Raw genomic sequence first — 24123 nt, forward strand, 5'->3', positions numbered from 1 at the left:
CGCTACCACGCTATAGGGTCTGAATTTAATTCCAAAACCCAAGTTAGCTTTTTAACAAATTGTCCCTTGGTCATAATTTCAAGATAGTTTCCCACAATATAATATTATGCAATAATATGCTGATAGCTTTATACAGTGTATCACAGTATGTCAAATATTAAACAAAGATTAATAAAAAAGTAATAATATGAATGAATCTCCAGACCAGCTGTCTCCAGGATGGTCATAAAGAGAAAGGGAATTTAAAGAGGCCCTTAAACAACAATTGCAATTGAGTTTTTTGTGTGTATACTACATTTAGTTTTATATATCAATTTTAATGACACTGTGTTTATTTTTAATTCATAAAATTTGAAATCTATTTTTTTGTGGTGCATAGCACCTATTTCAGCATAACATTTCTGATGCAACACTAAAGGAAGTGTTTAGTGCCTTGGTGGTGCATTGTCTCCTTGCAGTAGGTTAGAGGGAAACTGGGTGTGTTCTCTTACTTTCACTCTCCGTCTTCAATATACTTTCCCGATAGTCACCGATGCACCTTTAGTTTAGGAACTCCAATTCCTGTGAACCCCACAGGACCATTACCTGACAACATCTATGTCTCCTGGTTTCTAATGCCCCTTACTATAAGCCAAGTTACAGAATGCATCAAATTCATTCAAATGACCACTCCAAATTTTTTTATCTGGCCTTTTAAATATGAATATTTAAAAAAAAATCTTAAATAACATAATTCTCTAACAATAAAATCAAATTAATTGAATACTATATTGACATTTCTGTTAACTTTATTCATCATACAGTATGTTAAATATTCACTTTACATTAACTTTCTCTTAAGCCCATAGTGGTACTGGGGAGGTATCAGATGTTAGATTGAGAAAGGGAGACAATAACTTCAGCCCCACCAGCAACAACCTTAGTTTTTCCCAAGAGGTCTCCCATCCATGTGTTGACATGGCTCACACCTGTGTAGCGGCGAGGCTTATTAATAAGGCAGAATTAAGTGTTTCTGAGCTTTCCCAAATGAGGCCCCATTTCTCTGTTCATCTCTGTGGTGCAGCCACAGAGAAACTATTCATGCAGGCTGATTTAAGGTTTCTTTTGATAAGGTTTCCTAGGACAGCTCCCAAAGGGGGATGCACTTAGCTAAGCCTGGCTATCATGATCAATGGTCATCCATTGGCGCCTATCTGTCTAGGGAGTGCCAGATGGACATCTGGACTGCATTCCTAAGTGTCAGGAGTAAGTGACTCATATCTCACCTTGATCAACCAATCAGGGACTGGTAGGGCTGAGTAACACATGTGGGACTCTGATGCCCATGGAACTTTCAGCCAATCAACGAGCTGAAGTTCCTCCAGGTAAAAACAGGCAACACAGAGAGCCTGAGAGATTCAGAAGATTCAGTAAGATTCAGTGGAGAATTCTGTGGACTTTTCTAAAGGGAATTCAAAGGAGAATTCCAGGCCAGGACGGCCCAGGAGCAGAAGGCTCCCAAGGGCAGGACATTCTCGCAGCGCGTCTCCTGACCATCCTGAGACTCAGCCCGGACAACCACGGAACGGCCAGTGTGTCCGAGTGCCAGAACTTTCCTTTGTTCTAAGAGTCTAGAGCGGAGGTTGCCAGAGAGTAACCAGAGGATCCACCCGAGGTTAGCACCAGCAGCAGGCCTCGTGAACAGGTCAGAACTGTGGACAGCTGAATCACTATTCAGAACTAGCTCTTCATCAGGAACGAACCGGTCCTCTTCCTGACTTGCTGGGACCCACAGTCATCTTTTCTCCTGTGCACAAACTTTGCTAGTTAAAGCCAACACTAACTAGCCGGTCAGTGAGCATCTGCAGCGCACCGTCACAAGCCGCACAGCACAGCCTGGCACCTAGCCAGAGAGCGCGGATTGGACAGCAACAGCCTGCAACTGTTTCTTTATGCCCGCAGGAGATCTGAATCCCCAAAGATTGGATGAGTATTCAACTTCAATGCATTACAGCTCGAGAATTCAATTGTTATCCAAACCAGTTGATATCAATTTAATTCCTAAGAGTTATGTACTTGTTTTGAGTATCTAATGTAGAAGTTATAACCAAGTTCATTTACGAAACGGTCTTAATGAATGATATACTGAACGTATGTCCTCTTGATATATGTAACTCTTTGTAACTGAATGAATATATATCTTTTGTATTCTGATAACCCTCACGATAAGATCGGTTAGGTTTATATGCATATTCTATGTATTAATAAATGTATCCTCGTGTATTAGTACCTGTGTGTGTGCGTTGTTTGAACTATATCGCATGGTTGGATTCTAAAGCCATCAAAAGAATCAATTTTGTGATTTACTGCTACAATTAATAATTGTCCCAGTAAATGCCCAAACCCTACAGAACTGGTGCCTTCAGAGAGCACACTACCATTACATTTTGGCTATGGCAACGTTACACCTGCTTAGCTTCAGTGGGTTGCCAGTTGTGAGTTGCAGGGTAATATGGCTGCTGGCCATAAATCTACCGTAAAAGTAAAGAAAAGGTAAAAAGTTTCCTAATTACTTCTTTTTCTGAAATTAGCATTAAAACAAAATATAAAGTATTTAATGTTGATGTAAAGCTGAATAAAAGCACATCACATTCACAACAAATGATAATAATAAACTATGTTTTTATATATCCGGCTGAGTAATTTTGTTTTATAAAACAGCCCTACTTTCTTTTTTATTATTAATTTAATATTCATCAAATTGTAACATACAGTAAAAAATATATATCAAAAGTTGAAACAGTAAACAAATTAAATTCTATGATTGGAAAAAGATTGTTTCTCCTGGGCTGAGTATTGACCGGAATTCGAAAACAGGATTCTTTGGGTGACACTTGAAAATTTTACTTTGCCCATTTTGAGTTGAGTCTGCACAGCATGAATGAACACATTATGTTCCTCCTAAGTTCACAACTCTAGTGCAGGGACATATGAGTTGACATTCAATTTCATCAAACTGTGAGCAGAGAATGAAAAATTCTTAAAAGAATTCTCTTCTGGCGTGTACTTCTGGCCACTGGAAAAGAAACAGAACAAAAGCAGCAACAGCAGAAGGCATTCAGTCAGTGAGGGTATACAAACATCCTTTTTATAATAGTGCAACATCAAATGCTTGTGCACCTTACAGTCCCTCCTGTTCTGTGTCACGTACAGTCCTGGAGAAGGGCTTAGGGTTTAATGTGACTTTGGGGGCTCGTTATTAGATGGAGTAAGAGGGCAGTAGATTCATATAGAGATAGAGATTCTTATCTTTCTCATCATTTCGAGAATTCAATGAAGAATGAGCTACTGCCTCGAGTCACCTGACCTGTTATGAGATCTACCTGATCTGTCTTCTAGAAAAAGAGGTCAGATCCTCTGTGTGTAAATTCACCAGAGGGAGAAAGAAATCACATACCAACTGAGTAACTGTGGCACCTGCATGTGAGTTTTGTAGATGCATTTGTAGACCATGAGATTCAGAAATGAATGGTTCCTGAAGAGTCTCTGAGAATGGCTGAGTTGGTTTTGGAAGAAATGTTTTCTTAAAATAATTTTGAGTGAAGTGCACAGCCAGTAAGCAGTTTAGAAGAAGACTAATTAGCTCAAAGAAGAGCCAAGATTTTATTCTGTGATTTCAGTGTAGTTTCCCTGCAATATAAATAAAAACAGTGTTTTTGTATTTTACAGCCACATAAAATATTTGTATAGAGTAAAAAGTAATCTTTTACCTCCTTTCACTTAGCCATTGAGAACATCATATTTGCAGAGTAATTATGCAGCCAATACAATTTTTCAGTTAATTCCTATAAACTTGCATGACAATGGCTGGTGCACAAACATGCTAATTTAGTTTAGACTTCATTCCGGTTGCTGTTTCAAATGGCATTTGCTATTAATAACATTCAGGGGCATGTTTATTCTTAGCTGACTAACTGTTTAATCAAGACAGTAGAAAGACAGTAAAAATGAAAACCAAAAGTATTTTTCCCCTGACAACCTCAGAAGGAACTGTGCCCTTAAGACACCACATCCATAGTTAATAGCTATAAAATTGCATTAGAAAAGCATAAATTCACAACATACATTTTTTGTAACTTTATAGTTTTTGACACACTGCCTGTGCTTTAAATCCAACTGTAATTAATCCATAATTACTGTGCTAAAAGACTATTCATCTTTTCATCTCTCTTAAAACACTTAAAATATTAACATTGTATTATCATTCAATATTACATCATATTACACACTATAAAACCATTTTTTTAAATGTTTTAATTAATTTCGATAACTTAAAATTTAAAAGAGCTAAATAAGTTATACTTATTGAATCCAATTAGTTACATAAGCTAAGCAGTTAGCAACAGATATTTTTAAGTGTACAATGTATACCACAGATTGTTTAGTTTTTGTGAATGCAAAATTAGGAAACCAAATTTAGAACACAATAACATAAGAACTTGCAATTTAGAGGAGGATATTTGACTCATGAAGCCCATTTGGTAGTTAATTTATCTAAAGATCTCATCCACCTATTTCTTGTAAAAACAAGGGTTATAGCTTCAACAGTGTTCCATAATCCCAATAACCCTAAGAGTAACAGTTAACAGCCTCCTATTTTGGAATTCCATATACTTTCCACATGGGATTTATGGAACAAATTCAAAGTGGTCTGATTTAAATTCAGACCCAAAAACATTCCATAAAATACCTCAATAGTCTGAAGAGGTAGTTTCCTTTTTAAAGTTCTGGGTTGTACAAATAAAAGCCTTTAAAATAAAGCATCCAGGATAGTTTTGTAATTCTTACTGAATACATAGGTGTTAAAGGAACAAAGCTCGTTTACAAAAGTACAGCAAAGCCCAGCAGAGTCCATACACAAACTCAAATAAATAATTCCTCATCGTTGTCCAATCTGGATTCGCTAGACAACATGTGGGAATGGCAGTTACTGTAGGGAAACTTGTATATGCCACTCTCATAAAATCTTATCATATACATAGAAGAACAAATATCTTTAGTTCTTTTCATTATGTCATTTTTCCATCTATATTCATGTACTTTTCTCACTAACGTCATATCCTTATTGTTTTATAGCCTCACACACAATTCTGTATGAAAGATTAAAACTTTTGCTTTTGAATGTGAGATTTATCTTGTATGGGTTCTAAAACTATGTTTTTTAAGCAGATTTTTAAAAAAGTGTGAAGGTTTCAAACATAAGAGCATCACTGAATAGCTTCCCAAACTCATATTCGCATACAGCCTTACAGTATTTTTTTGTATTCAATAATAATAATAATAACTTTTATTCATAAAGCATCTTTCCAAATCCCTGGACACTGTAAAAAATTATTAAATGAAAAAAAAAACAGAAGTTAAAAAAAACCCAAAAACCTAAAGGATAGAATGTAGGGCAAATACACAAAGACACTAGTAAAATGGTGAGTTTTGAGTTTAGATAAAAGAGACTATAAACCTAGCTGACTATAAATGAGTCAAATAATTCTTGACTAGACAAAGAATTTGACTCTCTAACAGTCGGAGAAAAGGCATTCCATAACAAATGAGCAGCAATAGAAAAAGCATGATCACAAAAAGTCTGAGATTTAGCCCAAGGTACAGCGAGCAAAGGTTGAGCTTTAACTGGACAGAGCCTATGGGAGAGAATGTAAACATGGAGGATTTCCGAGAAGTATGGAGCCAGATTACTTGAAGCCTCAAAAGTCAGTAACAAGATTTTCTATTGAATACATGACTTTATAGGCAACCAATATAGAGACCTAAGTGTAGGAGTTATATGCTGCCAATGTCTGGTGCAATTTAGAAGTCAAGCTGTGGACTTTTGGACATACCGCAAGTTACTACAGAGAGTGTTATGGAGCCAATTAAGTAAAGAGTTGTAGAAATCAAGCCTTGATGTTAAAAATGCATGCATCAGGCACTTGGCATTGATTTCATTGATGAAATTGCTTAATGCGGACAGAATTTCTAAGATGAAAAAAGAATGTCTTAAGCAAATTTTATAGGTGGGACTCAAAAGACAGGAGAGGATCGAGTGCAACTCCAAGTAATCCATGAATAGGAAAGCCATCCACCATTACTGTGAAGCTCTATAACTTTTCCAGGTGACACCTGCTGCTCACCAGCAAAATTTCTGTTTTGTCACTATTTAGTTTCTGGGAAAGTAATGTCAATCAGTGTGCATAACAATGAAACTGAAGACCATGTTTGAATATAATCTGGCCAAGAAGAAGCATGTCAATAATAAAAAGTAATGGACCCAACATTGAACCCTGCAGTACACTGTGATTGACTGGTGCCATGGGGGATTTACGAGGACCAAGGGAAACAAAATGTTGCCTGCCAGTCAAATAAGAGGAAAACCAGTTAAAGACACTACCACTTACATAATGAATGTTTGCAAGCGAATGAGCAAAACTGAACGATTTAGTGTAACAAAAGCAGCACTTAGATCAAGAAGCATAAGGATACTTATAGCCCCCATATCAGACACATTAAGTAAATCATTCACAATCCTGACAAGAGCAGTCTCAGCGCTATGATAAGAGCAAAACCGGACTGAAAGGGTTCAAAAAGATCATTAGCTTTCATGTAAGCCTGTAATTGATGTGCATCCACATGTTCTAAAACCTTAGATAGGAATGGTAATTAAGAGATAGGTCTGTAATTCATCATTATATCACAATCCAAGCCAAGATTTCTTCAGTATAGGAGTGATTGATGTAGTCTTTAAAGCAGTAGGCACCACACTCATGGAAAAGGAACTGTTGTTGACAAGTAACAGGCAGATGTCTGGAAGGCAAGCTTTCAGTAAATAGGTAGTGATGGGATCTAGGTAACGAGAAGTTGTGTTGCAGCTGTTAATATTTTTTGTAATTTTAGCTGAATTAACTAAACTAAATTCAGAAACATCTGGTACAACGGGAATGTCAATGAAAAAGCTAGGGCTCAAAGAGTTGTCTGAATCCATTACAAGGCTAAGGCCTGATTTGGATAATTGTAGATTTTGTAGGTTTCTCATGGATTGAAAAAATTGCAAAAACTTAAGACAGTTGTCAGAGGGTTTAATGAGCTTGAGAGAAGAGCACTTCATGATTTCCTAGTCCAGAGCTGATTGTATCCAAGATATATATTGTAAGGATCTGGCAGAAGCTAGAGCAGCTCTATAGACTTGCAAGAGTTCATTATAAGCCTGAGTGTGAACCACTAGTTTAGATTATTATTTTAGCGGTATAGTTACCATCCATTTAGTTTCAAAGAGAAAAGTTCAGGTACAGTGCCTTGCGAAAGTATTCGGCCCCCTTGAACTTTTCAACCTTTTGCCACATTTCAGGCTTCAAACATAAAGATATAATTTTTTTATTTTATGTGAAGAATCACCAACAAGTGGGACACAATTGTGAAGTGGAACGAAATCTATTGGATTTTTGAAACTTTTTTAACTAATAAAAAAATGAAAAGTGGGGCGTGCAAAATTATTCGGCCCCCTTGCGTTAATACTTTGTAGAGCCACCTTTTGCTGCGATTACAGCTGCAAGTCGCTTGGGGTATGTCTCTATCAGTTTTGCACATCGAGAGACTGAAATTCTTGCCCATTCTTCCTTGCACAACAGCTCGAGCTCAGTGAGGTTGGATGGAGAGCGTTTGTGAACAGCAGTTTTCAGCTCTTTCCACAGATTCTCGATTGGATTCAGGTCTGGACTTTGACTTGGCCATTCAAACACCTGGATACGTTTATTTGTGAACCATTCCTTTGTAGATTTTGCTGTATGTTTGGGATCATTGTCTTGTTGGAAGATAAATCTCCGTCCCAGTTTCAGGTCTTTTGCAGACTCCAACAGGTTTTCATCCAGAATGGGCCTGTATTTGGCTGCATCCATCTTCCCCTCAATTTTAACCATCTTCCCTGTCCCTGCTGAAGAAAAGCAGGCCCAAACCATGATGCTGCCACCACCATGTTTGACAGTGGGGATGGTGTGTTGAGGGTGATGAGCTGTGTTGCTTTTACGCCAAACATATCGTTTTGCATTGTGGCCAAAAAGTTCGATTTTGGTTTCATCTGACCAGAGCACCTTCTTCCACATGTTTGGGGTGTCTCCCAGGTGGCTTGTGGCAAACTTTAGACGAGACTTTTTATGGATATCTTTGAGAAATGGCTTTCTTCTTGCCACTCTTCCATAAAGGCCAGATTTGTGCAGTGTAAGACTGATTGTTGTCCTATGGACAGACTCTCCCACCTCAGCTGTAGTTCTCTGCAGTTCATCCAGAGTGATCATGGGCCTCTTGGCTGCATCTCTGATCAGTCTTCTCCTTGTCTGAGCTGAAAGTTTAGAGGGACGGCCAGGTCTTGGTAGATTTGCAGTGGTCTGATACTCCTTCCATTTCAAGATGATCGCTTGCACAGTGCTCCTTGGGATGTTTGAAGCTTGGGAAATCTTTTTGTATCCAAATCCGGCTTTAAACTTCTCCACAACAGTATTACGGACCTGCCTGGTGTGTTCCTTGGTCTTCATGATGCTCTCTGCGCTTTCAACAGAACCTTGAGACTATCACAGAGCAGGTGCATTTATACAGAGACTTGATTACACACAGGTGGATTCTATTTATCACCATCAGTCATTTAGGACAACATTGGATCATTCAGAGATCCTCGCTGAACTTCTGGAGTGAGTTTGCTGCACTGAAAGTAAAGGGGCCGAATAATTTTGCACGCCCCACTTTTCATTTTTTTATTAGTTAAAAAAGTTTCAAAAATCCAATAGATTTCGTTCCACTTCACAATTGTGTCCCACTTGTTGGTGATTCTTCACATAAAATAAAAAAATTATATCTTTATGTTTGAAGCCTGAAATGTGGCAAAAGGTTGAAAAGTTCAAGGGGGCCGAATACTTTCGCAAGGCACTGTATATACCAAGAAGAGGAGGGCTTAAAGGACACTGAGAGAGTCACCTGTTGAAGATGATCAATCTTGTAAAAGGGGAGAGCTAAGTCCAGCATTAGAGAAAACAGAATGATTCACAGATTTCAGATTTCTAAAAAAAAACATGCTTAAACATCTCATGCAAGAATGAGGGATACAGACATCAAATAACACAGGTCTATGATCCGAAATTTGCAGAGCAAATTTACAGTCCAAGGAGTCAACATGAATAATTGATTAATCATTATCTCTGATCCCTCCCTATAAGAAAATAAGATAGTTAAATTAATCAGGAATTCAAAGGGGACATCTCAAGATCAACAAAGATTTATTACAAGGTCTCGGGAGAGAATTAAGTTTAGAAACAGGACAACATTAATGCTGACTTCTGTACACAGAGTGGTTTGGGGATCTGGATTAAAACTCCAAAGACATATCATTGAAGCTGACTTGATGGGTTTCTTTAAGAAATGCCTTGGTGAAATTCTTGTTTAAATTGCAAATAACCAAATTAGACAGATTTACCAAATAAGATACAAGCTGGGGGAATCTTTCTTATATTATTGTATCTACCTTTACAAGAATCTAATGGAAAGTAAAAATGATTATACTGTATAAATGACAAGTAGAGTCAGACCTCTTCATTCACTGAAGTTACAAAATGTGATTCACGCTGAAATTATTCTTTATCTCTTTCAAGTATCACTTTCTCAAATAATATGTCAGGATGTGCTAGGTGTAAAAATTGAATACTTATTTCATAATTTTATTTAAAATGTAATTTCATTTTAGCCTTTTTGCTTTAAGCAGACTTGAAAAGTATAACTATAATGGCAAAATACAAATAATGTATTTCTCTACAAAGCTTTTTCAATCATGGAATGATTCAGTAGTTAATAAGGATACTGGGGATTATATTCTGTAGTTAAACTGAAACAGAGTCATGTGCTTCTAAAATTCTGCACCCTGTCTGAACTTTAAATTTGCTTTCAGGCAAAGGTAATAACTCTTCTCTCAACACTGAAGTGTCTAACCTTGATAAGCGTATCTAAACATTGTACAATCTTGCTCAGTAAGCTCCTAACCAACCTTGCTGAAATCACTCAGATTCATTTTGCTGTTTAACTGGAGCCAAAGTAACTCTCTTAAGTGTTATGTAAATACAAGTCTATGAAGTAAACCCAGAGGAATTTACAACTTTAAAATGGATACATTTAAATATGAATGTGACAGCAATTGTACATCCATTCGGACTATGACCACCTCCCACCCTTTTGAATTCACTTACCGTTTGATGACTTCTGTCACAGTATCGGAGTCCAAAGTAATCTGTCTCTGCCAGGTTTACATGACTGAATACGTAGTCCAGGACAACCGACCCCTTGGTTGACTTCTGTGGGAAAGAATTTAAAGGCTTTCTTTAGAAACATACCACTGCTTTGTGTGTTGTGTGTGGTACCAACCAAAAGTGTCCTCAGCTCAGTTTGAAAAGAAGTGTTGTTTTATTAGACTGGTGGCTTGCTGAAGAAAACCTGTTTCTGGCAGTAATATTCACTTTTTGTTTAACTGTAAACACTGTAAGTACAGAAACTGTACTAGGAGGAGATAATTTATTCAAAATCTTTGTATAAATACTTTAGCATTTGTTTTCTAGTTTATCATGAAACAGCACTATGGTCTTGAAAGGGAAAGCTGAAGAAATAAAAAAATAAAATATTGCTACTTTTCTGTGCCTACAAGAGCCTGCTGCTTTGCACAGAATTGCTTTATTGAAGACTACATAAAAAATAATTTCCTTCACTTAAAATTGGCTGCACTCTATCACTGTTATATATGGCTGACAACAGTATGTTCCACATTTATGCCTGAGTTACTATTGTGTAGAGCTCTGCTTAAGAAATGTGAACTGCTGCCCCAAACATTGTGATAAAGCAATTCTCAGAAAATAAAGGCTCTGGCATTTAGTCTGAGTTTAGGTTTTGAAACCAAATTAAAAATTCAAAAGCCCCTTGTTGTCTTTTACAAAGATAAATGCATCAACTTCATGCATTTAGACCATAAGAAAGGTTAGATCTATTATGTAAATTGTTTGGTTTGAGCATTTGAAATTAAATAAAAACAGTTAAAAACAATTTCCTTAAATATAGCTGCATACATTAATACGTTAAAAATTGCATCACACTATTCTGGATTTTATCCAAGTATATATATCAAGATTAAATCAACAGCTGTATTGATTATCTCATTTTTTATATGGTATAATGAGTGTTACAAGGTTGAAGGAAGCCAAAACACTGCCTAAGAACAATGAGTAATTGGATATTAGATTAAATACTTCAAAACCTGCAAATGGTCAGCTGAGATACAGTTTAAGACTCTTCACAAAGATTGTGTTAATGTAGGGGATTCAAGTACATACTGTATGTATGCAGGATATAAGGCAGCCACTTTGTAGTAAATGGTATTCAGCCTAGATTCCAATCTGTCTATGATTATGATACCCATAAACTGTTTATTGCAATCCACTATTATAACAACTGACTGCTGCAAACCATGACCCCAGTGTTTTGCAAAAGAACACAGCTTGTTGCATCACATTACACAAGAGATTTTCTTGTCTAATTCCAATGAGCACTTGTGCTGATTTTGTCTTCAAAATCTAGTAATGTTTGCATGGGTTGCACCTTAGTATGACTGACCAAATACAAAAACCTGCATAATCAAAACTTCTACAGTAATAATTTAGACTTCCTCACACGTTTGCTAAGATTTATTGAATTCATTGAGCTAATTTGCAACAGGGTAAGCCTCTTTGCTCTGCATATCATACTTCAAGACGTATTGTGCTTCAAGAAGTATTGTGACAACTTACAAACACACTGTGATTTTCTCTTCAAGAATTTATGGTAATGCTCACACAAAGGCAAAAAAAAAGTTTAGTTAATGAAAGGGCTTGAGAGCAAGTAAAGATTAAAAATGACAAGGATATAATATTATTAGACTGGGTAATAATGAGCTGTGCTTCTTGAATGAGCCCTTTTTGACATGAAGGACAGACTGCATGCTATATTTAACTACAGGGATCTAAAGTAAATATATATGAGCAAATAGAGACTTAAACAGCAAAGAAAAGTCAAATTGCAAGTAAATGTGAATGAAAACCCACACAATATAAGTCCTTTCACTGAGTCTCACAGCTGCCAGCACTCACTCTTCATTGAGTCTCTTATCTTTCCTGGTACAATCATTTTATCATATCCTAACCTTTCATGTTTGGTTCTCAGTGCAAAAAATGAATTCAGGTAGAAGTACAAAAAGTTCAAACATTGTCTATGTTTAATTATTTTTAACCAGGCTTTTACACAGATCATTAAATATCTTATCAGCATCACATTTTTTTACAGCTGCTTAAGGTCAAAGGACAACTGCAATATATTTATCTGATAGGTTTAAAATTGATGCTTAATTTGTTAGTTGAGGTATCTTATCTGCTTCTTGTTTAGGCCTGCTTTCACTGTGTAACCTTTGTAGGTGTGTATGCTCCTATGCTCTAGGCTGGTTTTCCATTAGCTCATTAGCCCTTTAAGTGAGGTTAAATCTAATAATGATGTCAAACACATTTCCCCAAGTGATGTAATTCTTGACAACACAGACACTCAGTGAATCTCCCAGTTCTTTCATAGTACATGCTTAAGGTCGTGACCCAAGATGAAACCTAACCCTGAAATATACTGTAGTATCATCATATGCTTTTAAAGGGTAAGATCTCAGGTAGATCATCTGATAAACAAAATGCATTATTTTCTAAAAAGATCTTTTTACTTTAAGAAAAAATAGAAGATGGCTAAATGGGGTGAAGGGAGGTACTTAGATTGGGCATCACTTCAGTCATATTCAATACACATACCAAAATAAGTGAGAAGGGAGTTGCTGAAAACTGGAAGAGCTGCAACCTGTTTTTTATGTCTATTATACTAGGTATTCATTTACTACCATAGGTTGCTTGTGAAGTAATGATGATAATTGCATGAAACAACAAAATTAGTAGATCTGTTGGTTATCGGTCTTAAATCTTTTGAGTCATTCCCATTTGCTGCAATAACCAGAGGTGATGTGACTTGTTCTTTCAACACCCTGCAAGGGTTACATGAAAAGGCAAAATATCAAATGTACAAAACTTGGTTAGTCTCCAGGGAGTGATTGGATTTCCTTTAAAACTAAAAAAGAATACGGTCCTAAAGAGCATACCGCTCTAGGGAAGATTTCAAAAGCAGTGCACCGCTGTTTTAGCTGCAACATCTTTGATACAATAGAACTGTGTGGACTATTATTGTGTGAATCATAGACCCATGTCCCCCTACAGAACAGAAACTAAAATATTGACATATTTACCACTGCAAAACACATTGCCCATTAGAGAAGAGAGAATCATAAATTACAGAAAGGTAAGGAACTCTGTAGCAGCACAAACAATTTCTCTGCATTTTAAGTAAAGACTGTGACATTAACCATGGGAGAACTAATCATTGCTCCAGCAATGAATGTCATATATAGAGTTATACTGTTGCACAGAAAAGTAACAAATCTACCCCTATCTTACCACACTTAACAACTTTATGAGTGTGTTAGGATCATTGAATTTAAATGTACGAGTAGGACATCAACCTTAATGCCTCAGGAAATCTTAATCTAATACAGTGAATCAGCATATATAAACTGCTTGGGAAAAGAAAATAGTAATCTTATGCCTTTTGACTGACAACTGATATCACATATGCTTTTCATGATGTCACAAGATACAATCAACAAATACAATAACAAACACATCACCAGCTGTCTTTGAGCACTAGCTTTTTGTCATTGTTATATTAACTATGAGTCAACATTTGTCTGCGTGACTGTTTCTCTAACTACACTGATCAATCTTTTGCACTTACAAAGTTTTCAAATCATTCAACTGTCTTATTTACCTCTCATTACCAATGCCTACTTAGCATTTCTATCAGCTTGAACATATACAGAACAATATAAAAAATAATTAGGTATCAATTGCTGTTAACAGTTAATTCTATATACTGTATATTTGTGCATTTACTTTTACATTCACTTTAAATGTGTAAACGGGTTAACTGAAATATATTTATGATATGGTGTGTTTCCTCCCACTGTCCAAAGACATGCCAATAGGTTAATTGGCTTCTTACAAAACTGGCCCTGTGTGAGCATGTGTAATGTATATCTGTGTGTGCCCGCACAAATGAAGCAATTAGAAAATGAATTGATGGATTAACAAAATAATTCTTTGATTGTTTAACTTTTAAAGTAAAATTGAAAAACACAAATGAGCAGAGAGTGTGCATTCAGCTCATTTTATTGATTTCATGGAGCATTAATTATCAACATTTGGTCACAGAAGAATGTATTCAGAAAGAACACAAAATAAAAATGGATGATTTTGTCAATGAGAGACCTACGTAAGTCTGGACTTGTTAATAGGTTGATACTTAGGACCTCAGATATGATTTTAAACTCTGTTTTGGTAATCTGTGTATTTCTGGAGACTGCAATGATAAACCGATAAAAGAATATCCACCAAGGATCACTTACCTACCCCTAGATGTACTCGTAAAGCACTCATTCTATTTATACAGTAGGACACCAACTCCAATCAATCCTGTCTAAAGTACTGTTCTTTTTCTTTCTGGAGTATGAGTGTCATTTCCACAGACTGTTGCTGGCAATGTAGGAATGCTCAATGGGTTTATATTACAGGCTGATACATGACAGGCAGTTCTCCAAAACCACAAAACATGTTGCCTATGCATGTCATTTACAGTGATTTATTTCTAAAACACAAGAATATATATTTTTTGTTATGAAAACAGTTTGTTAATATGCTATGTAAAACATTATGAAAAAAAAATTGAGAATGTATAAAATCCTAAGAAATTTAGTTACAAAGGTCCTATGTCACATTTCAAAATCCCCAGTTTCTTTAGTGAGTGCTGTTGAGTCTTTGCTTATTAAAGTATTATTCTGCATGTCTCCACAGCAATTACTGTCACCCATCAGGGTTACCTACACATAACCTTGATTCATCTATAAAAGGGACTTGACTCTGCTGCTACTAAGTCCACCTGAGGTGTTGCTCCAATATACCAATGGCATGAAAACATCATTCTCTTGATGAGCAGGACATATACAGTAGGTCTTCTCTGAATTTTTACATATTACTTTACCTTCTTAATTTTCATCAGTCTTGACATTCAAAGGTTAAATCACCCCTGATGTCACCAGACCCCTAAGGAGGTAAAAGAGGATGCCCCAATAATACCAGAGGACACACATACTCCTATATATCTACAGCAAGGGAAGCACTACTACTACCTTTTGTTCTCTAAAGTAATCCGAATACTGAAACTACTAATTTCATCAGGAATTTTTTAAACCCTCTGATGATTAAACATTATTTAATTAAAAATTAAAATTAAAGAACTAGTGATAACTAGGATGGCACAGTGGTTAGTGTGTCTGTGTGTGCCCTGTGATGGACTGGTGTCCAATCCAGGGTGTATACTGCCTTGCTCCCATTGCTTGCTGGGATAGGCTCTGGCTCCCCCTTGACCCTGTATTTAATAATGTGGTTAAAAATGGATGGATAGCGATAACTAGCTTTGAGTTGCATTGCCTATCCCTTTCCTGTGTCTCATTAGAAAATCCCAGTGCAAAGTGCAGGTCTATCTCCCTGCAGAGGTCTGAGGGCAACACAGGAGATATTACTGTAGTATAAGAAAAGCACAATATAAATCCTCATTGATATTTGTTGTTGCAGTGAGGGAAAGGTACAGATTCACCATGTGAAATAAATTAGTCACTCAGATTCCCTGCATATTACTTGAGATATGTATTCCAAGTCAGTTTCATTCATTGTTTTCACTGCAGATGGGTTAGCATTGCCAGCAGTTAACTGTTACTGACATGTGATTCTGAGGGAGACTCTACAAAGCCAATTATTCTACTGTTTTGTCCAGAGCAACCTCATAACATTGGGTCAATGTCAGCTCCATTCTTGGCCAGAAAGCCATAGAAATGTACCCATACACCTTCTTCATCATTTTGTAATGTACCCATACACCTTCTTCTATAATGCAGCTACTGTCACAGAGGATGATCTGCATTACCAAAAACTGGATGAATATATGGCATGGTCTAGATACCGTCATGACTGTCTGGTTTAAGAGCATACCCAGCACATACCTAGCTAGAATTGTGAATACAAGATGCTTGTAGGGTTGGAATAAATAATTGTGACACAGTGGTAAATCAGTAAATGCCTTGACTTGAATCATATTAGCTGAAGGCTCATTTTCTAAAGAGAGGTGTCATTTGCTATTCATTTTCCTGAAGGTTTAATGAGGCATGTAGTATTTTGTTAACATGTCAGTTTGAAAAGGCAGGCACAACAATACTTCTCTTTCAAATACAACAAATCATGGTTTTTGTCTTACTTGCAGCAGTAGGCACCTGAAGGTATCACTTTATATACACCAAACTGTTGAAATGCTGGGGGAGAATCACAACTGGTTAACTCGTGCGTTTTTACCCTGTTTGATATATTACCTTGATTAAATAGTATGATAAATGCTCCCTTCATTAGTCAATTGCAAACAGATGTGTTACTGTTAATGTGTCTCTTAATCCAGCCTTGCTCTCTAAAATATGGTTTCTTAATGAATTCCAAACATTTTTGTAAAGACTTGTGCAACATGGGAGGTGTTACCACAAACATAGAGAAACTTGGCTCCAATTTCTGGCAGGAGCTGCAGCACTATAGCATAATAAAAACAGAACTTAAGATGTGTTATTTTGCTTTCTCCACAGCACATTTTAAACAGCAAAAGTTTATAGCTCAGACATTGTAAAACATACAAAATGAAGTACTTATTAATTGAATCTATTATTTTACTTGTCATCTGCCTTTTAACTGGTTATGTTAAATTAATGAACAGAAGAATTTTAAAATATACTAAAAATAAAATTTACTCAATCTCTTATTTAAAATAATAATAACATTTTATGTAGCACATTTAAAAGTAGCATCTCAAAGCACTTTATAGTGGGCGTAAAAACAGTTATAAGGATAGTAAATTACAAAATAAGCATATAAGAAACAGAAGTGGTTAGAAAATGGAGCAGACACAAACACTAATTAAATAAGAGCCTTTGTGAAAAGAAAGGTTTTGAGTCTAGATTTAAATGAATTCAGGGTTGGTGACTCTCATATCCGTGTGGATAGAATTCCTGAGCTTTCAGATTTAGCAAAAAAGTCCCTGTCTCCCATATAATTTAAACGAACTAGGAGGACATAAAGAAGATCAGAGTTAGACAAAGAAATTATGTGAGGTGGGGAGCATACAGATAATAAATCAGACAAGTACTGAGGTGCCAAGCCAAATAGAGCCTTATACAGTAGGTGAGGATTTTGAAGTTGACTCAAAAACTGATAGGATGCCATTGCAAAGACTTGCACACAGCCTGTGAGGATTCTGACTGCCTAATTATGGCCTTCCACTCCTGAGTCTCATATTCCTCTTACCTCCCTGACCCCTCATTCCCCACACACCAAAGGTTCTACAGCCAAAATATTATTTTGTCTTTCATTCTACTGTGTTCCTTTGCAGCTGACAAAGCTCCTCACTCAAACATCCATCCATCCATTCTCTAACCACTTTATCCAATACAGGGTTGCACTGGAGCCAGAGCCAATCTCAGCAAGCAGTGGGCACAGGACAGAATACACTCTGGCTGGGACACCATTCCAATTGCAGGGCACACAGACACAAACAAGCACACATTCACACCAGGGCCAATTCTCCTATAAACCAAGTAAATACCACTGTGTCTTTGAACTGTGGGAGGATACTGGAGTACCCTGCAGAAACTCACATGAACACAGGGGAACATACAAACTCCATGCAGCTCACTTGAACACTATTTTAACATCTTTTTTCTTTTAGAAATGGGAGAAAGTTGGAGCGTAGACAATATTTGGTGGCTATCTTTTTAAGTAGCCTAAAGGTGAAAGACAAGTCTATATTATATAATCCTTCAAATACATATATCCCCTCTTCTCTTCCACTACCTAGAGAGGACAGGAGGACAGAAGTTCACATCCATTGAAAACACAATCAGCCCTTGCTATACTGCCGCAACAAGAACAGCTCTCACCTTCTTTCGGGAGACTTGACTGCAAAGAACCAAGTACTTTCACTCACAAGATGCTCTGTTCACCTCTCAGAAATCCAGAAAAAGCAACTGTAAAATCACCTAGTCTATATAAGAAAAAATACAAATATTACATATTCCCTCAAAGCACAACCATAATAGTGGTTGTGTCCTCTCATTTTTCTCACTGGGATATAAAAGAAAAAAATCAGTAGTTTAAAATTATGAAATTACCAATAGCTTTATTTTAGGTTTTTTTTATCAAGGAGTCACAAGGTGTAGACTATGTGTAAGTGGAGCAAAACACAAGTCATCATTGCACGTTTTCTTTTCAACAGCCAGAAACTCTGGCCTGCTATGCAAAAATAATGGATTACACTTTGACATCAGATATTTAAAAATGCAGATACTGTACAGTATGTTTTTCCAGATGCAGACCTGTGTATTCTAACCACTCTTGTAGGCCTATGAAAATATTTCCCTGTCAGAATTTAGCAAATTAAATTGCAAATTTATTAAATTATCAAAAAAGGTAACACCTGCCAAAATACAAAAAAAGACAATACTGAATCGCTGTTCACCATTTGTTTTAAAGCAACTTCCTGTCAACCCTTTCAGTCAAATTACACATGGTCTTTTGTGAGTAATAATACATACAGTATTTCATACAGTTTAGGTATGAATTGAAATGAGGGACAAATCCTTTGGTTTATGGAACATTCCAGGGTGTGGTGAACACAAATCTGTAGAGGTCAAATGCATCTGGCCTTAATCTCTTTTCTTTAAAACTCCTCAGGCATGTGGGCATCTCATCGTATGCCACACCTGTGCACTAGTCACTCTTTGAGTCAATAATAAAAAAGCACTCTTCCCTCAGGGATGGCATAAATTAGAGGGATAATTTCAAAATTATGGCTCAGTTAGATCAGGAAAAGACGGCACACCAAAAGGATTTAAGCTGCAGCCAGAATTATGCAGTCAAACACTGAAATGCAGCCAGTTACACAGAAACGCCCAGGCAGATTTTCTTTCATATCTACCTTTTTGTAAAATACAGTATCAGTATATATCCATGAATAATGTCATTTGTACTTCACTGATAAGAAAATAAGCATATTTTGCAGTTACATTTGACCAACCATTGTTTTATAAAAAGGTGTAGTACAAAACATGATCTTTATTTTTCACTTTTGGTATCCATTATTTAATACAACTTTATGTAATTTTTGCAGCTTTATAAAAGAAACTAGATAACTGATTTGGCTCCCACTACAGAATTTTCCAGTGCTATGTGGATTTTCCTATCCATCAAAGATTTCAAATGAGTCATGAAGTTGGAACAGTGCAGTATCATGATTCTCTAAAAAATTCAATCATGAGCTTTAAGGAAATAAAAACAAGTAGTGGGAGTCTGGTATCAAATAGGCAAGAACAACCTAATTCATAGCTAATGTCATAGTATCAGAATCGTTAATGACAGACTGTTAAGCTATCTGCTCCAACTTCAATCAAGAACAAAGGAATCTTATAATACTATTAATTATGCAGAGCTGTGTGGCAGTTTCTCTTTTCCAGGGAGCTGCTCAGTGGCAGTTATACACATAGCTGCAGGAACACAATCCTTCTGAATCTAAATGACTTTAAAAAGCACTTCCACTCCTGCTAGCTGACAAGAATAAAGACTTGAGTGTGACCAATAGATCAGTGCCCATTACACATTTGTTGTGTAATTGTCAGAGTCTATTTAATGAATGCACTGTAGTGCATTGCCAGGTTGCTATTACTTTGTTTTTTTATAACACTCAGTAAATAGAAATTCTATTAATTGTCCAACTTTTATTTATTTTTTATGGAATACTATGAAGAAGATACAGTCCATTTAGCTTTAGATTTCCTACTATTGTTTCTGTCTTCACAGCTCTTTGACGGAGCTCATATAACAGTGGATGTAAGTGATGAAATTAAGAACACCTGAAAGGACAGTGTCATATCTCAAATGTAAACAAATAGAAAAAGGCTTCAAAGTTTCATTTCAGATACTTATTGATAATCCTGAAAGATCTGGGCTTGTGAGACTTGCCTAAAAGGTCACAGACCTGCACTCTGCTTGCTTCACCCTCGTGTGAAAAGACAGTTCTAGAGACTGTTTTTTGCATAGGGAATTGTAGATCAATAAAAGTTGTTTGGAATTCCTTTATAAACCTTGGACGTAAACCAAGGACTAGGTCCTTTGTATCTATTGAGTCAACGAATCAACCACAAACAAAACAGTGTTTCATTTTCAAGGCAAAGGACTGATTTACTTCAGGCAGTTGCTGGTTTCTGTAGTACCTTTACACAGACAGAGTATTCTCAAATGTTGTGCCCAAAAGATTAGAAGATCTATATTAGATGTAATATCCATCCTTTCTGTTCCACCATCAATTTATTAAGTTCTTGATGGAACTAGTGCTACTTACATCCTAATGATATTACAGGTATACTTTGTAAGCCTTATGTGAATCCTAAGATGTAAAAACGATTCATGAAAAGTTAGTGAAACTTTCTATCATGTACCTGTCCACAGTTCAAGTCAAGAAAAGTATTTCTTTATAAGTAAGAAACAAAGTAAGAGTATACAATGAAAAGTGAAAAAAGTAATTTAAAAAAACAATTAAATCTTTGGCAATTAAATGAACTACCCCCTTCAATTGTCTATGTATTTTTCTAAAATGTGCCAACTCTGTAGACACATACAGTACTTGTGCTGTGTGATTTGCTTATACCAGCCTAAAACAGCCATTTATCAAAGCTCAGAATTCCCTCAACAACCAAGGTTTCCATAAAGGTTGGTAAACATCTGGTGAGACTGCAAAAGAACAGGTGTGTGTTTGTTTTATGTTACTTCAAAAAGGCACAGATTTCTTCAATAACTTAAATAACTGAAACATTTCTAATCTCGGCATCAGAAAATCATCAAATCAGAGGAAAATCGGTACACACCTTACAACTTCTGCAAACATACACCACTACATTTACTTTCTCTACTGTTGCCTGAATAGTGTACATCTTTTCATCTAGAAATAGTATGACATACAAAATAGCTACATGTCCATTGAAGCTCCCACATGAACCACTGTAAAAAAAATAAAAAAAAATATATTGCCACATCAGTTTCCTTATTTTATCCTTATCACTTTTTCTCTGTAAATTGACAACGTCTATCTTTCTGAAGGAGATAATGCAGCTCAGGAAGGATATAAATATGACATGTAAGTGGAGAGATTTCAGTTGTAACTGTACCTAATGTATACTCTTTTCTGTACTGTTTTCTCATATTTTGAATGGTGTTAGTGGTGTGCATTGAGTCCCAAAGAGTGTCAATATTTTTACATCACTGTGCTAAAATATGTCAAAGATATCTAATTACAGAAATAAGAACACAAAGGTAGGATGTAAGCTAAATGGAATGTAGCACTAGTACATAATAGCTCTTAATCCAACAATCAAGTCACAGTCTCTAAAGGGCCACAGTACACTACACCATTTTTATTAAAGGACATATCATATATCACCTTAGCTATATCATGCTGTATGATAATACAAATATAACATATACTTTTTCAAAAGACCAAATTCACTACATCTGAACTCTTATCTTTCAGATGAATAATAAATTCTGTTACAGCAAAATTCGACAAAGATCACAGGGCAAACCAGTAAACTTAAAAAAAAGGCACAGAATGGACAGTGTGACACAAAAGTGTAACAATATAAATATTATAAAGTTCTTTACCATAGTAGTTTTTCTTCACTTGTCAACATAAAAATGAAAAATGAAAGAACTTCCTTATCTCTTTTTGGTGAAATCCCGTTACAAACTGAAGCAATTTGGGTATAATACATTGTCATTTTTTCTTAGGCATATGCTATCCCAGCACACATTTTTTAATGACAAGGCACATTCCATGTTCACATTGTTGACAGGTACTGTAAAGTATCATATGGCAACTTCTACCTTTGTTGGAAATCTGTCATGCTTCTCCAGAACTAGATAACATCCTAGTTCAATTATTGAACTACTCCACAGAAAGTCCCATATTCTCACTGTGCTGTTGTCGTCAAACACTTGTATATTTTCAAATATTGCTGTTTCACCTTGCCAAACCTCAAGGTGTTTTAGTTGATTTGGCTCAAATACACAGCATGTGCCAAAGAAAGCAGAAAACCACTGGCAACAGTGGGAGGGTGATTCCAGGTAGGATTATTTATTTCATTTTGAGCTTTCCAAGAGTGTTATTTATGCTTAGGGGTTAGTTTTAGTGCAGATCTTTGCCCACAAATCAAGGTCTTGCACCTGATGAACAAAAACTGCATTTAACACCACAAATTACAATTAACATTCACTCTGTTAATTTCTAGATTACTTTCTTTTGCACCCCTGGAATTTATTTTCATATTTTCATGTCTTTTACCTGCTGTGTAGTTGTTGTAAATGAAGTGAGGGTCAGCGTTTGTTAACAATTTGTGTTTAATTTCTTCCTTTATGTTTGATATATAGTTCTTCATAACACAATTAAATATATAAACAATCATTTGTATAGGTGAATGATGAATTTCAGGGCTCAATATTTCCACAGTAAACTGCAATAAATAGAAACATTCTGATTCAGTGCCAATTGCGAACATTATTGTATCCCTAATCATTGTGTGCCAAATAAGCACTTACTGAAGGTTCTCCTGGAAACCTTGCCAAAACCAGGTAAGGTTAAGCCCCTTCCAACAGAACTGTAGACAAGCAAATGTTTGATTTTCTTTTAAAAGGTTTTTTTCTCTTCTTGTGTTACTAACATTAGTTTAGACTAGAGCATAATCTTGAATTTCACTGGATACATTGGCTGAAAATGTACTTGAGCATTTTCTGAGTGGTTGGATTTTGGGAAATTTGTGAGAGATATGCCTGTAAAAGTATTTAGTTTTTTTTAGTGGAACAGAAACAGAATCTGGGTCCTTTACAGTGCAATGTCTCCCTCAGCGAAAGGAAGCATCCCTCTTACACACCTGGATGATTTTAATGGCAAAACTAATCTTCAGAAATAGATATAAATCTTCCAGGCACACTCCCTCTAAAGCTTTGTTAAATATGATTGCCTGCTGCAACATGCACTCAAACTGCAATCTTAAGTTGTCTTCGAAACTTTACCCCTGGTACTAGAGAGAAGGCTTTTCCTGTAAGTCATCAAGGCTGGTTATTGTGCAGGAGATGAGAATTTTCTTTTAAAGCACTCCAGGCTTGTCTTGGATCAAGACTATTGATTGAATTAAAACTGCAGGCACAGTGCAAGCACAGTTACCACTTTCTGTTTGGATTAGATTCTCCTTTTTTTATAACTCATGGGCTGACATCTTCAAGCAGACAATTAGTACATTCTTCATCAGATAGAAGCTAACTGTAGCAGATCCACTCCTTTTGTCACCCTGAGGACAGGCACAAGAAAAAAAGACAATGAATTTGAAAAAGGTACAGGTGCACTGGTACAGGTGACCTAAGTCATCACACGATGGGATTTTAAAAATTATTTATTTATTTCAATATCATAAATGACTATTGTAACAACATTGATAACACTTACATAAAGGTAGCATGAAAATTATATTTTTATAATAACCTATGATAATTTGATGGTTGTTTTAGTTGGTTCATGATACACATATGGCATATAAACCTCTCATTTATATTTCAAGACATTCTTTGTAATTTAATAAAATCACAGGCAAATTCAGTTTATGATATTCAAATATTTTGCTATCTGATTACTTCAAAAGAGTCACCTTATCACCCTGTTTAATGCACAAGGATGACACCTGTTTCACAAAGGAAATCCTTCTGAATTTTTTTTAAGTGTTTCTGGGGGGAAACAAAAAGAGCCACTGAATGAATAAGACTGCTTTAAAAA

At 36.0% G+C, this 24123-nt stretch overlaps 1 protein-coding gene across 3 annotated transcripts in view; it reads right to left on the bottom strand.

Annotated features, from left to right (window-relative positions):
• epb41l4a (erythrocyte membrane protein band 4.1 like 4A) overlaps positions 1-24123 on the bottom strand; it is a 130407-nt gene that overhangs the window by 69962 nt on the left and 36322 nt on the right. For all 3 annotated transcript variants that reach the window (XM_088629366.1, XM_088629365.1, XM_088629364.1), the window contains exon 3: positions 10251-10355. In XM_088629366.1, coding sequence (XP_088485492.1) covers positions 10251-10355 — 105 coding nt within the window. The remainder of the gene's footprint in view (positions 1-10250; positions 10356-24123) is intronic.

Source organism: Lepisosteus platostomus, chromosome 4 (assembly GCF_059453375.1).
Source record: "Lepisosteus platostomus isolate fLepPlt1 chromosome 4, fLepPlt1.hap1, whole genome shotgun sequence".
Taxonomy (NCBI): domain Eukaryota; kingdom Metazoa; phylum Chordata; class Actinopteri; order Semionotiformes; family Lepisosteidae; genus Lepisosteus; species Lepisosteus platostomus.